This window comes from Xiphophorus maculatus, chromosome 20 (genome assembly GCF_002775205.1).
Source record: "Xiphophorus maculatus strain JP 163 A chromosome 20, X_maculatus-5.0-male, whole genome shotgun sequence".
NCBI classification, from domain to species: domain Eukaryota; kingdom Metazoa; phylum Chordata; class Actinopteri; order Cyprinodontiformes; family Poeciliidae; genus Xiphophorus; species Xiphophorus maculatus.
Window position 1 is genome coordinate 22,100,380 of NC_036462.1, and position 14,863 is coordinate 22,115,242.

General features: G+C 38.4%; 2 protein-coding genes across 3 annotated transcripts; one reads left to right on the forward strand and one right to left on the reverse strand.

Annotated features, from left to right (window-relative positions):
• Positions 1-4,086, forward strand: sys1 (SYS1, golgi trafficking protein). 2 transcript variants are annotated; one of them, XM_023324865.1, is made up of 4 exons: positions 1-154; positions 1,235-1,493; positions 1,577-1,644; positions 3,438-3,678. In XM_023324865.1, exons 2-4 carry the CDS (start codon positions 1,332-1,334, stop codon positions 3,676-3,678), a joined length of 471 nt encoding a protein of 156 aa, XP_023180633.1. In that variant the 5' UTR covers positions 1-154; positions 1,235-1,331. The 2 variants fall into 2 exon arrangements, with proteins under 2 accessions (XP_023180633.1, XP_005804329.1); XM_005804272.3 differs by lacking the exon at positions 1-154 and having other exon boundaries at positions 1,332-1,493; positions 3,438-4,086.
• Positions 4,087-7,165: 3,079 nt separating this feature from the next.
• On the reverse strand, positions 7,166-14,481 carry LOC102217026 (neuritin-like). Its single transcript, XM_005804273.2, has 3 exons — positions 14,140-14,481; positions 12,214-12,367; positions 7,166-10,917 (listed from the first exon to the last, which is right to left on the reverse strand). Exons 1-3 carry the CDS (start codon positions 14,189-14,191, stop codon positions 10,689-10,691), a joined length of 435 nt encoding a protein of 144 aa, XP_005804330.1. The 5' UTR covers positions 14,192-14,481; the 3' UTR covers positions 7,166-10,688.
• Positions 14,482-14,863: the final 382 nt, after the last annotated feature.

A 14,863-nucleotide genomic window follows, 5' to 3' on the forward strand; every position in this document is an offset into this window, starting at 1 on the left:
TTTCCGGGTCTTTTGCTGTGACGTCTTTGTTGTGAACTCGGTTTAGTCCACCATCAATACCTCCACCTCATCCCCGGAGAGGCTTAAACCCCTTTAGAAACCAAAAGGATTGTAGTGGAAATTCCTCCTGACGTGTCCGTGGTCCAGTTTCCAGGTGTGTGTCTTTTTGTCTCTGTCATTTTAAAACGGAAGCTGAAGAACATGCTAGCTCTAATCGTTTTCCATGTTGTTATTGTTGTATAAAACCCCAACGCAATAGTACTTATTTTCTTGGATAAATGTTAGAGGATTTTCTCCTTATTTTCCCCGAGGAATCAGGTCTGCTCGTGTTAATGTTTTAGAGGATAATAGCTGTCTGTATGCTAGCAGCTTTAAGTCATATTCCAGTTCAACTAAACCCGCCAAAAAGGCCCTTTAAACATGTTATAGTAACTATAAAACATTCATTTTAATGATGGTTATGAGTTTAAAAAAGTATCTGGTATTTGGTGGAATGATGATACCAAAACGAATGAATGATTTAGACAAAGAAATTAGGCTCACAACTTTATTTTTATGGTTAATTTTCTCTAATCAACACATGAACACAACAGTAAAAAAAAAAAAAAAAAAAAACAGATAAAAACAAAGCCTCCCCCCTCCCCACTATTTTTGTCTCCCATAATTCCTGTAGAATATTTGACCTTTGGTGTTTTTAATTGCACAGCTCCACATCCTGCGGCTTTACGATGATCCCTACTGAGGTTTAATGTTAACCTTTCTTAAGGTCAATGCAAACTCTACAAGAGCAGAGAAATGTATTTTCTCTCCCAGAGCTGCAAGAGCATCAAGACATCTTTCTGTTCTTGTGGTCTTTTTTGAGAGTTTAGATAGTTTGTTTTGGACACATCATGTAAGTAGAAGTATAAAGACAAATGCATACAACACATGCAGATATGACACAATATACTGCTTAAATGTTTGCTATTTCTGCCACTATTAATATTCCAACATCTACCTTATCAAATTAAAGATAACATAACTTGATAAACATAGATAGTCAGATGTTTTTTCCTTCTTTATGAAGATGTATCATGATGCTACTATTACAGTGAATGTCTTTGAGTTTTTTAAAGAAGCTGTGAGGGCAAAGTGTTTCAAAATGTATTCAACTTACCTGAATACCTTCTACCAGATTTGTAGAGCAACTGCCATAAAAAACTGAGTGAAGTAATGCATTTCATTTTGGATGTAGGTTGGAGGGTTGCAGGTGGTACTGGATGGGCCAGCTGTGGATGCTTTGGGCCAGTTTCCAGCACTCTTTGGGCCTGCATGTGGAGCATCAGTGAAATATGGCCAGCAACTTCCGGAGCTACATCTGGGACCCGGTCCTCATTATCTGCCAGATTGTGTTGATGCAGTGCATCTACTACAGCTTCCTCGGCCTGTGGTTGGCTGGCGTGGACAGCCTTGTGCAGAGTAGTCGCTCCCTAGATCAGATCTTCAGCTATGAAGTAGGTCAAATCCATTCCTTGTTATACCTCTTCTCCTTTAAGCCTGCATGTTAAACGTTTACTCTTTTTTTATTTTTAAATAGGTCCTTGGTTTTGCTACCATGCAGGGAAGGCTCTCGATGATGGCGTTTATCTTGAACTCTCTTACATGGTGAGAAGATCTGCTTTCTTTTTCAGATCATACACAAACAGATGAGAGCAATAAGAAGTTTTCTATTCATTACATATAAAACCACCTTCAGGCATCACAGACTCCTGAAGTCACAACTTTATAATTTACGACTCATGGAAGGTTTTTTGTCTTTGTTTTTAAAGTTTTTAAGGGCCTTCCCTTCAGTTCAGCTTTATAGAACAGTGTCAATTCATAATAAATATTTTACACAATAGGGCAGTTTGGTCTAATCATACAAACAGATTTAAAGTGAGTTACAAACATTTCAGTAGGATCCTTGTCCTAACACAGTCAATTTCAAGTTATTCAAACTGATAAAAACAAACAAAATAACTTTTCTATCTATCTATAAACCTGGCTTATATATAAACAAACTGCTTGGAGTCACTGACTTAAAGCAATCAATCCTTCTTGACCAGCATGTAGCAACAGCAGACTGTTGCTTATATGAAGTTGTTCACTTTCAGCAATCTTTCATACTGAGCCATGAAATAAAAATGTGTCTGACATATGACCAAAAGCACCTTTTGTGATTCTGTGGCAACAAATGAAGCAAAAAGCAGCGGAAGCAAAGTGAATGAAAATGTTTTAGTCGCCATCATGAGGCCGTTTCAGCAGTGTGTATAATAATCAGCTGTCAGGGAAGTAAGTACAGTCAAACAGGCAGGGTTTAGTGTATTGTATTGAGTGTATAAAACAAATCATGAGTGGCTCATGATTTGTTTTGAGCCTGATGGGCCACCGGGCTTAGCAAGCTTTTTTTTAAAATACTTACTTTTTTAAGACTTTATAGTTGGTGTTCAGATTTTAATCTTTCATTCTTCCAATAACACATATTTATCAAGCGATATTTTAAAATTTCTGGCTACTTTAAACATTTTTCAATGCCCCAACCACCGGGCTTAGCAAGTTTTCTGGGGGAAACCTTGAGCAGATATTACAGCTCAATAAACTACTTGAAGCTGTACACAAATATTTAAAAGTTTTTCCACTTCTGACTTGGTTTGTCTTCCACAAACATTTCTTTTAAAGGGTTTCTTTTGTCACTCCTCAGGGAAGTTGTGTCTCTTTCTTCACCTCAGGAGCCCTGAGTGCTATTTTACTGGTGTCATTGATTTAGGAGTTTCTCTCATTTCTCTGTTTTTAAGTTGATAGAAAATATATTTTTCCATGATTTGTTTTGAACATTTTAACAGTGATCAAAGGTTATTTGTGCTACATGAGAGTAGGAAATGACAAACTGTTTAAAAAATGCAAGTAATATTACATAAAATAGAGCAGTGAATGGAAAAGTAAATTGCAGCTATTAAGGATCATGAGCTTCAAGGTCAGCTTTTAAAATGCTTTGTAGTTTCAAGATTTATTACATGCAACACAAAATGCTCATCCAGTAGAGCGAAGATTTGTCTGATTAATGTTTTGCTCTAAATTTATGCAATCAAACGTTTTCTCTTTGTTTGCGAGTCGAGTTTATTCCGTTGCCTTGGATTTGTTCCTCCTCCTCCCACTCATCTGTTTTTAGAAATAAATGTGTCAAGTCTCCTTTGTGTTCACCGTTAGCTCTCCATTTGTCATATAGCAGCTTTTTAAAACCCAAACAGCTTTGAAATAAACTTGGTTAGTCTTCAAAACTAAGTTAAGTCAACACCAATTTGTTTTAAAATATATATATATAAATATATATATATATATATTTTTTTTTACATCCAGCAGCTTTTAAAACCCTTCTTTTCCTGAACTTTGCTGACGATGACTTCTCAATGTTCTGGCAGCGCTCTGGGTCTGTGGTTCTTCATCCGTCGGGGGAAGCAGTGCCTGGACTTCACCGTCACTGTTCACTTCTTCCACATGATCTGCTGCTGGATCTATAACTCCCACCTTCCCTCGGCGCTCTCCTGGTGGCTCGTCAACGTGGCGTGCATCGCGCTGATGGCTGTGATCGGGGAGTACCTGTGCATGCGAACTGAGCTCAGGGCCATCCCAGTCAATACTGGACCCAAATCGAACCTGTGAACTGTTCAGATGTTTTTAAGACCCGAGGAACTCGCTGATAAGGTTGTTTCCATTGTTTAGAAACCTACGTGAACAGACCGACTGAATAGTTATGGATCTTATCATAAAGTTTCCTCCAGCTGACTGGATATTTATTCATAGCTGTTTATTAAATGTTTGGCAGTATTGTCTGTGTTATAATGTTTTGGAAAGCACACTATCATCCCTACAGCTGATTACGGTTTGTACTTTGATTCATGTTGATGTATTTATCATCATGATACTCTGTATCCACATTATCATCCTGTTTCAGTTCCTTCTTATAGTTCATGGTGTATGAAATGTAGAATATAGTCGTTTTTACTCCTGTACATCCTGCGCCCCGTGGAATAAAGTCCTGAACTCTCAGGGTTCTGGTTAATAAAGTAACTATACAGTTCCTAGCTTATTACTGGAGTCCTCAACAGCCACATAATTGAATAGAAATTAACACTTAAAAATTTGGCACCACAATGAATCATATTCATCGTTTTAACACCTTTAATGTGAGATGAATCCTGTAAATTCAACTGAAAAACAATCTGTAGACGCTCCAATAACCAGGTTGCAGATGCGTTCACCCTTAAGCTAATGCTTTGTCGAGGCTTCTGATTCTATGTCAGCAAACAACATCTGCACTAGGTAATATTTGTAATGTTCTCTAAATTTATCTGGTCTCTGGTCCACAGCCGTCTTCATACGGATCCACAGATTTTTCTGTCATATTTAGAGGTTCGGTGAAGCCACGAATCAGTTTTTATCTGGCCACACCGCTCTATTTTTAATTTAAAAATATGTTTGGACTCTTTGCGGAGCTGAAAAGTGTCACCTTTTCATATGTATTCATATTTATCCAACTTGACAAAAACACCCATTTTATCTGACAGAGTAACCCCACAGCATGATACCTCCTCCACTCTGTTTCTCAGGGGGTCAAACATGTTTTCCAGATATGTGACCCTGAAGTTCCAGTTTGGTTTAATCCGATTATTTCACATCCTCCCACAAGGTTTAGAGGTTTTTCATCCACATTTCAGAGTCCAGACATCTGGTGACTGATTGGTTTACTTCTTGTAGTTTTCAATTTTCGATCAAATGTCCAGTTTTTATCACTTTGGTCGCACATTTTTTCTTTAGATGAGTATCTTTACTGTATAATCATATATAGTACATAATGCTAGGACTAGTCTTATGCATGTTTTACATTAGAAATCAAAATTTTATTGCGACTGAAATCAGGTTTGGTTTTGCCAGTTGAGATTAAAGTCTGCATATTCAGACTCATCGCAGGACTTTTTCGTTAAGCTTGCACTGCATTTTTCACAGCTATTATTGTTTGGCTCTGGGTCTGCATGTATTTATGTATTATGCAGAACAGTCTGGCCCGTTTAGGGACACTTTGTCAGCCATCATCTGAGCTCTGACAACAGGGAATACGACAAGGGGGGGGGAAACACGGACGTTTTCTGGAGCAGCGCCTCCCTAATGCTTCTGAGACTCCAACTGAATTTTTTAGTCTTGCGATGCGAACTCAGACGATCTCAGTCTTTGGGGTTTGCAGCTTTGAAAGTGCAGACTATGCAGTGTTTTAGTGTAATTAGAGTGCTGTGTCCCATTTGATCAATATGAACAAGACAAAATCTGAGTTAGAAGCCGTTAGGTCCTTCTGTACAGAACAGCGGGGTGTTAATGTTTTCAAAAATGTATTTTTATATCGTTGGCCAACAGATTCATAACTAGTGCTGGTGTCATCTCAAATAAGACTGTAAAGGATTTCACACTATGTTTTGACTTTAAGGTGGGTCATTTAAGGTTAATGCAATAATATACACGTTTAGACACATTTGAATAAAAATATTGGTTGTTAATAACAGTAATTATTTTAAATGTTTTTAAGTTTACTCATTTGGAGCCAGACGTAAAAAAACACTTTCTATAGCTTGTCCATATCACAGCTCATCATTTGTACAGTGAGCAAACCTGGAGATAAATAAGATCTTTTATGTTTGCTTGATATCCTGACTGGATCATATGAAACATTTGTCATTATCAGTATATAGAGAAGCAATTTAGATGCTACCAGATAAGTTAGCGTCTCATTGTGGGGGCCAATGCTGAAGGCCTTATGGTTCACACATTAATGTTGTGCTTCAAAGAAATCCTTCAAAACATCTCATTTAGATTTGCTCTAATGAGAGACAAATAAATTACAATTTGTTTTCCATTTGCAGGGTTTTAGGCATTGTGTATTCAACTTTTTACAGTTATTTTAAAAATAATTAGCAACATGTTTGAATTGGTAGTGTGCATTTTTATCCACTTAAGGTTGGATTTCAATAGATACAGAATTAGGAAATTCCCAGACAATTTTTTTTTATGTTCAAATCATATAATAAGTAGAGGGTGAATTTTGTTTCTACCACAATGTGTTTTCCAGGAATCGTTAGTGTTCTGAGCTAAACATGATCTGGTGCAGTTCAGTGATCTGTCCCTGTTTTTCCTTTTTAAATAAGCAGAATAACATCCAGGATGGAGATCCTCCTGCAAAATGCAACAAATATATCAGTTACTAAGCAAAAAACAGTTTAAACATTGAATATATATATATATACTGCTCAAAAAAATAAAGGGAACACTTTAAGTGTTAAACACCTGTTTAAGTGTTCCCTTTATTTTTTTGAGCAGTGTATATATCTAAGAGATGTTGGAGTGGTCCAGTCTAGTCAAAGACACAAATGGGATTTTAGATGCTGTTGTGTGATGTAAAGCAGGTCAAAAACAATCCATTGTGGCTGAATTAAAACAGCGCAGTGGGACAAAATCCTCCACATTGAAGAGAAATGTAACATTTTTTTCTGGCAAATGTTTGATGGCAGTTGTTCCTGCCGAAGGTGGAACCAGTTGTTAGGTCAGCTGGTATTTATATTTCGTACAGCATTTCTTCTTAGCAAATCATGATTTTAAAAGGTTTGCTTCCCAATTTAAGAGAAGAAGGTTGGAAAGTGTTTGATTTACAAAAGCACAATCCTAAATAAGAAGAGCATGCAACTTGCAGTCATCACCAAATGAGGTATTTTTGAAAAGAAGTTTTTTTTGTGTATATATTAACATCTACTGATCTTTACATTCATATGTCTCATAGCTGCTGCTGCAGTATTGTTCACCAGGAACGGCCTGGAAATCTAATTACGTTTCAGACGGAGATAGTTTCTCTAATGAGGTGCGCATCATGAACATGTCGTTACTTCTTAAGAGGTTTTTCCGCTACAGGGCGTGATCTGTCATTTTGCCTCTGCAGGACGTATCCAGGTGGAAAGCAGCAGATGGGCGAGCGCTAACGAGTGAAAACTAAAGATATTTGTGATCCTCATTACCAGCTCACTGCTGGCTGAAAATCCGAGACTGTGTGATGAATAAGTTGCAGCAAATTTCACTGTAATGCTCTAAAAGCAACCTGCACACAGACGCCTTGTGTTTAATATTTGTGCTTTATTGTTATAGTCACTTCATTTTCCATATATTGCTTTACAGAGTTTTGTAAATGTGTAAAAAAAGAGAAAACATACTGAATTTTTTTTTTTACATTCAGGAGTTCTTCCTATGATTAAACTCTCTTCAAAACTTACTGTACTTTTATTGTGTGCATGATCACAATCATGTTCATGCTTTCATCAACCGCATACGGAAGGATAAAGATTCTCTCTCAAGATATTGCTCATGCTTCAAAGAGATGACTGTTTTTCTGGTTTTCACCACCAGCCACACAATGGATTGACATGATATTTGCTCTTTTAAAACGTCAAATAAGTCAAATCAACTAGAACAAACATGCTCAGGAGACACTGAGGTGATAGGAGTCTGGATAATACAAATTTGCATAACAAAGGATGCTGTTACAATTCATGCACAGGCCACCTTACGTGACGTCCAAGCTAAAATCAACAGTTTTTCTGACACCTGGTCATAAAATATCATGCGAGAAAAACAAAATCAGTTGCAAACACCTGGTAGGACCGTCTGTATTTAAAGAAATATGCACAATTTTGGTACAATTTGAGCAAACACATGCTAAACAGGTCACTGTCACTTGCTTCCTTTTGCAGTGGAAGAAGAAAAGAAAATGGACGATTGCAGACAACTGCAACATTTTATTTGTACCAGATGAGTGGGAACGGTGTGAGTTATGTAGTTGCAAACTGCAGAACTCAGTTTTATTTATATAAAAAACTTGCATTTCCAAGTGCTGATTGCAGAGTTTTTATTACAATTGTTGGGTCTCTCCTATTGCCATGAATTGCTTTTGCTTTGGAGAAAAAGAGTGGTATTGTATAAATCAGGTGTAACTATTCAATATTTCCTGCCCCACATGGCTTTGTCCACGTTATATAATGCTGCCATGTTTTATAAGTACAGTTTGTGACCGGATGGGCCCCACATGTGTTCTGTACTGATTTTCTTAAACACCAACGTGAGATCTACAGTTTGGTTTTAAATTATTTTTGTTGATGTGGCTGAACTGAGAAAACTCAATGGGTTCTTCATACACACTAAATAATTTCACATTTAATTTCTCGTTCCAATGCCCCGACTTGTATTTTGTTCTTATTTCCACTGCAGGTAAGCAACATTTCACGAGACGTGTCCACAGTCACACTTCAGTTATTATACAGGTAATTATTACAATGACAGCTGTGACTTAAGGCAGGAGGCCAAATAGTTTTACATGGGTGGTTAAAAGGGGTATAACCCTGTACACAACATGTTTGATTTTATTTTCATTTTTAGAAATAAGCAAAATGAGCACTTTGTACATGGCCTCCCTGATTCCTTATTAGCTCTGGTTAAATCAATTTAATCGAATGCATCCACTCATCTGGATCTTTAAATCTTTGAAATACATTTTAGGCCTGTGAGGAAAATTTTCTACACCTTGTTGAGTTTATGCCATTAATAATTTAAGCAGTTCTGATGGGAGATGAGGGAAGTGTGTAACACCTCATTAAATCAGATCCATAAATGTCAGGGCCAAATTTGTATAATTTTTGAATTGCAGTAGGAGCAAACCAAGGGCCACAAATGGCCCTGGGGCCACACTTTGTCCACCCCTGATATATGTAATATATAAAGTATTTTAGTGTAGTGAAAACTGTGCTGCTGATAGAAGTTTTTAAAAAGATAGAGACATTTAAATATTATTTATTCTTTGCCTGTGTTGCTTTCAAGGTATCTGTTGGCATCTGAGAAGAGGTAATTAAGTCCAGTTACTGTTTATATTTAGCTTCACGTGGTATGAAATAAAAATGAGGCCAAACTTTCTTTTGCCCTCTAAAAGTACTGATGTGACAGTAGAAATGAGTCAGGAACCAGAAGCAGACATCACTAGATGGCTCTTGAGTTACCAGGATATGTCTGGATATTGCTCAATGCTCTCATTACTCTAAATAAAGATTATTCAGGACATAGAGTAACAATGCACTGCTTTAACCATGCATGTAGTTATTATACTTTCAGTTTCAAGACAACACATGCCTTTTATTTTCAGAAGGTGAGCTCTCCTACTACTGAGATTCATGTATAATATATGAGCAGTGTGTAAACGACAGTGCAGCTTCCTCCCCAGCAGCACGATTTGGAAAATAAATGTTTGATTTAAAACAGATTCAGATAGATTTCTCATTAGAGAGCTCATTTCTCTAAGTTTGAAGTGTTGTTTCTCTTCCAGATGACAGCACAGGGCAAGCAGCAGAGATATCTTACTTTGGAAGTGTTGCTCCATTTTCATCTACAGTGAAAAAATATCCACACCCCCTGAACTGGTTTACATTTTGTCAAACTTTAAAGCATTAGGATTTAATATTCGGATGTGGCATTGCACCCTCTTTACTCTGACGCCACTAAAGAAGAGAAGGAGGCTCCATCTGTTCTGTGAATGTTTCTCAGGGTTTTCAGAGAGCGCTGCTCTTCACCCTGAACACACCAGCCCTAATGGGAGACATGGTGGTGGTAGCATCATGCTGCGGGGATGCATTTCTTCACAGCATGGAGCTTGCAATACAAATACGGCTTTACTGCGAAGGCCTCAGAGGTTTTATTAGAGGACACGTGCAAGATGAAACAAAGATGTGACACATGCAAAGGTTTAAGGGGTATGAATACTTTTTCAAGCCACTGTAATCTAAAAATACGATATTCACATGTCCAGGTTCTGCCTCAGCTCTGAGCCGAAGTGTAGTGTGTGTTTATCTTAGTGTTTAGAAAAGGCTAAAAATCAGGGAAGTGCACAAACAATAAAAAAAAACAAGCTCGTGAATATAAAAATCAACAATTAGCATTTGCTTACTTCGGATGTTTGATATGTTTTATTCTATGGTTGTTGACTTTTCATCTAGTAAATGTGCATCAGCCAGCCAGCATTCACATATGGGGCCCACATGGGTGGGAAATGGGCCGAAAACAGGAAGACTTCAGGTTGTCCCCTTTATTATTACCTCCATAGGTTTGATGTTGAATTATTTGTGCACAAGGCGAAATCCAACAAACCAACAAGCCACACGGGGCCCCACAAGCCATATGAGACCCACATACACATGTTGGCCAGGTAGTTTAAGCTATTATTTACTTATTTTTGCTAAGAAAATCTAGTTAAAACTTTAAATATCAGGTGTGGTAAACTAGTTTCGGACCAAAGGTCACTTACTATAATGCTTTCCATGTTCAAAAATGCACTTCTTTTTCCCCCGAAGCTATTATTTAATAAAGAAATAGGCTTTATCGTTATCAGAAGACTTGAAGCGTTATCGGCCAAACTAAATTGATTGTCCTGCCACACACAAAAACAGCTCAGTGTAAAAAAAAAAAAATCCTTTTAAAACATTTCAACCTTTTAAATCCTTGGCATTAAGTCTGAGCTCAGACGTACTGGAACTCATGAAAAAAACAAACCACCCCCGTCCTTCCTACCCTCATTCTTATCACTCCCATCCGTGTCCCGTCTAAGCAGAGGCCCCGCTCGGCCCAGTCAGGACCAGCACCAGAGGCAGGACGAGGGCAGCGAGAGGCAGACGGGCGGTGGGGGCGCAGCTGGGGCTGCACAGGTCGAACAGGCTTCCCTGGAAGCGGATCTTCCTGGAGTCCTGCTTCAGGGTCTCCCAGATGGAGCTGACTTCCTGCTGGCAGTCGGACAGCGCCGTCAGGGCGCACGTGTGGAAGGCTTCCCAGTGGCTGTGGGCAAAACGAAGGATGGTCAGAAACTGGACCCTCGGCAGCTTTTCGTGAATTCTGCAGCGGCTGTGGATTAATTTCTGCCAATAATCGGTTGCTCAGATGGCCTCACCGGCCTCGAGTGAGTCAAAGCGAGCTCTGGTTGCCACGGCAACGGCATCCGGGAGCGAGACAGCATCGCAGATGATATTACAAGTGGGCAATTTTCGGCCGTGTAAAAGTGCAAATCTTTGCCTTCAGTAAACTGAAAGGGATGTGGAGTTTGTGCCGAAACAACGTCAGGAGAAAATCGTCCCCTGAATTTCACTACAGCTGCACTGGAGTCATAAATAATTTAGCACAATGGCTTTGTGTCTCAATATCACTCATTTCTCCTTTCTCCCTCTGAGATTACAGCATCTGCTCCTCTCTCTACAGTATTTGCTTATGACATGAATATTTATCTTCATTATTACACCCAGTTGTACTTATTAAGCTGAAATGTTGGTAAAATGATTTAGATTTGAATTCACTCCATCTTTCATATTAAACTCTGAAATCTGTTTTAGTTGTCAACAAATAAAGGTTTCTGCACATGTTTCAGATTAAACTCAATATCTTTTGAGAACTTAAGGCTGCTATCCGTCCTTAGACAAATTTTAAATGAGACATAAACATTTTTATTATAAAAAAATCTGATTTATAGACATTATCGTCCAGTTTTCTCAGACCTTAGAGGTTATTTGTAAAATGTGAAATACCATCAAGAATGGCAGATCTTTTAAGCAAGGAGAGAAGGAAGGAAAAGCACAAAATTGAAGGATGAAAAGAAGAAAAGAAGGAAGGAGAGCAATGAAATCAGAAGAAAGAAATAGAGGAAATAAAGGAAATTCTGGATAATGAATGGAAGAAACAAAGACAAAAAAGAAAACAAGAAGAAGGAAAGGTAGAAAAAGAAGAAAGAAAGATAAAAAGGAGTTAAAACAAGGTGGAAGGAAGAAAAGAAGAAGTGAAATAAGGAAGGAAGAAAAGTAAGGAAGGGTCAAAAAAAGAAAAGGAAAAAAGGAACAAAACAAAAAATGGGGAAAACAAAGACTAAAGAATAAATAAGCAATTGGCTGATTAGAAACATTTAGAAAACAAAAAGGAATAAAGTCTGAAAATGAATGTACCCTTTCTGTTCTGATCCAGATCCTGAAAATACTTAATTCAAGTCACATATTTTTTTCAAACTTTTTAGAAAACCTTTCAGATGCTCACATGTCCCCGCCCGGCCTTTTTAAAAAAAACAAAACAATATAAAGTCATTGTTGGTACCTGCAGACGGCCGCCACTCCCTGCTCACTGGTCACGTTCTCCTGGTAGTTGTCCATGCTCTCCCCCAGCTCCAGGACGCACTCAGAAAAGTCCCGATAAACGTTCTCACAGCTCACATCTACGCTGCCTGCAGGCGCCGCAAGCAACAGGAAAACTGCAAAACAGACCGGAGACAGAACCTGTCAGGTCTGGATAAATAAACCCTACAATCTGACACGTTAACAATATAGAAACCATTAAGTGTGTGCACAGGCTCAAAGAAGCTATTCTTAATGTTTTACCACAAATTAGACTAACGATGCAATTTACTAGGATTTTATGTTATAGATTATAAAATAATTAATAATTTTGCAGAGAAGTGAACAAGATTTTCACCTATTTTTCTAAAAACAACCCCCCCAAAAAACTACATAACCCTAAATAAAATCCAGTTGGTAAAAACCAATTTCCTGTAGATCTTTTCTCAAGATGGTTTGCAAGAGTTTTGCCAGAGATCATCAAGTCACCAAAACCAAGGAAGACAGCAGAAAAAGGTCAAAGTTTTGGAGAAGTTTAAACATTTGAACAGGTTCGGACGTCACTGTTCCACTTGTTAAATTACTTTAAAAGCTGTAGCAGTGGGTGCAGATTTTGCTGCCCTGGGACAAACTTGGAAACTGTGGGTGAATCACACTTTGAGTGGAGATGCACCAGCCTCCCTGAAGAGCAGGTCTGTGTGAAAAGTAATGGAGAGGTTTATTTAAAACTGTAAAGGGGACAAAGTTAATTTGGAAGACATATTATTTGACAAAAATAATAGAAAAAAAAGCAAAATAAGGACTCTCCAGTAATAGAGGAATGGATTAGGAAGAGAGGGAGAGAGAATGGAAAATGAAAGGAAAGAAAGAAGCTGGGTTAGATTGGGAACTCTCAGAGCTAATGCACCAGTGTTTTCTTTTTTTGGAAGACTGAGCATAATGCCAGCAAAAACGTGAAGAGGGATGTCATTTAATCTCTAAAAGATATGAAAAAGGTTAAATAAACAGAAGTAGTTGAAGGATATGACTACATTTTAAAGTTTGAACAGCGCTTCTAGCTGGAAGGATGTGGAAGCGGTGAGCCATGAAAGAGAGCAAAGTTTTTAGCAGAATTTTTTTTTTGTCAATGGGGCCCAAGATCAGCCCAAGCTGAATATTTTATAAACCATAGAAGATATTAACATCGAGACATTAATGTCCTGAATGAGGAGAATATGGTAAAAGTTGAATGGTTGAAATAGCAGGAAGTAAAAAGCAGTGTCAGGAGATGCCTGCAGCATTTACACTAACTAACCTGTGTGACTGAAAGCTAACATTGGACTAAAGCCTGAGCAAACATGGCAGCATCATGGCGTGGGGATGCGTTTCTTCAGCTGAAAAACAAACTAAATTTCATTTATCATCTTCCATCCACTTCCCAAGCATGCATTGCTTAATATTAGCAGCACCACCACTTTAAATCCCAGAAAAAAGCTTTGAAGTTTGTGAGGAAATGTGTGAAAGTTTCAGAGGCGTGAATACTTCAGGCGTGGTCTTGCGCTTAAGCTTCATTCGAGGGAGTCTAAAAACAATGAAGTAATCTGCACACCATCCAGGTTGGATGTTTCCTCAGCTTCGTTATTTACCGCTCTGTTGAATGCAAAACAAATGCTAAGCGCATGGATATCAACAAAAGTGGCACAGGAGTTAAACTATGTTTTTGTTTAAATATTAAGCTGTGAATGTGGTGCAGATTGTGCAGGAGAAAGCTGGAGACGGTGCAGGTCTCATATAACCACTCAGTGCTCAGATAAAGATAACACCCACCCAGCCAACAAAGGGATGGGATGCACGGAGGTAAAAATAAATTAAGACTATAAATAGCTACCTTTCTATGGACAAATAAAACCAGCATCTTGCGCTACTTTACCAGAGGCGATCGCAAGAATCCATCCGATCTTCGTCGACATGAATAATCCCATTTCATCCCATTTCAAGCCAGGCGGGATGCTGTCGAGATGCCACTACTGGGACGAGGAGGAATCGCTGGTTCTCATACACTGAGCAGATTAGCTGCCCATGCTTATTTTATTATCGAGTCTCGATAATAAAATAAAATCTCATGAAGCGTGCAGCTCCAGCACAGTTTCTCTCTCTCTCTCTCTCTTTTTTCCGGCTCCGGCCGACAGCTGACGTTACCTGCCCCCCGGGCGGCGCTGAGCTCATCCCGCTGCCCCCCCCTCAGCTCCGGACAGCTCCCACCTCCCGGAGCCGCTCCAGCCTCCTCTGAACACGCTGTGAGTCATTACCCTTCAATCTATTTATCTGTTTAACTCTTTCACACCCTGCTTTTAATTAGCAGGCTCCGTTCAAAGAGCGGGGTTATCGTCATCTCAGCTTTGTAGTGTTGGATGATGATGAGGATGATGAGGATGATGAAATGTCCCGTTTAACTTTTTCCACATTTATCAAATTACAATCAAAAACTCCAGAGACATTTTTGACCAGAGTCCAATTTAGAGTCCCAAATATTAGCTGACCCTTTGAAAAGAGGCATTTTATATTATTATTGTGTAATTTTTAAAGAGCAACTATTTCATTCCTTTTTTTTAGGTTTTAATATTGTCACTTTCCTAAAATAATGGAATAAGTCT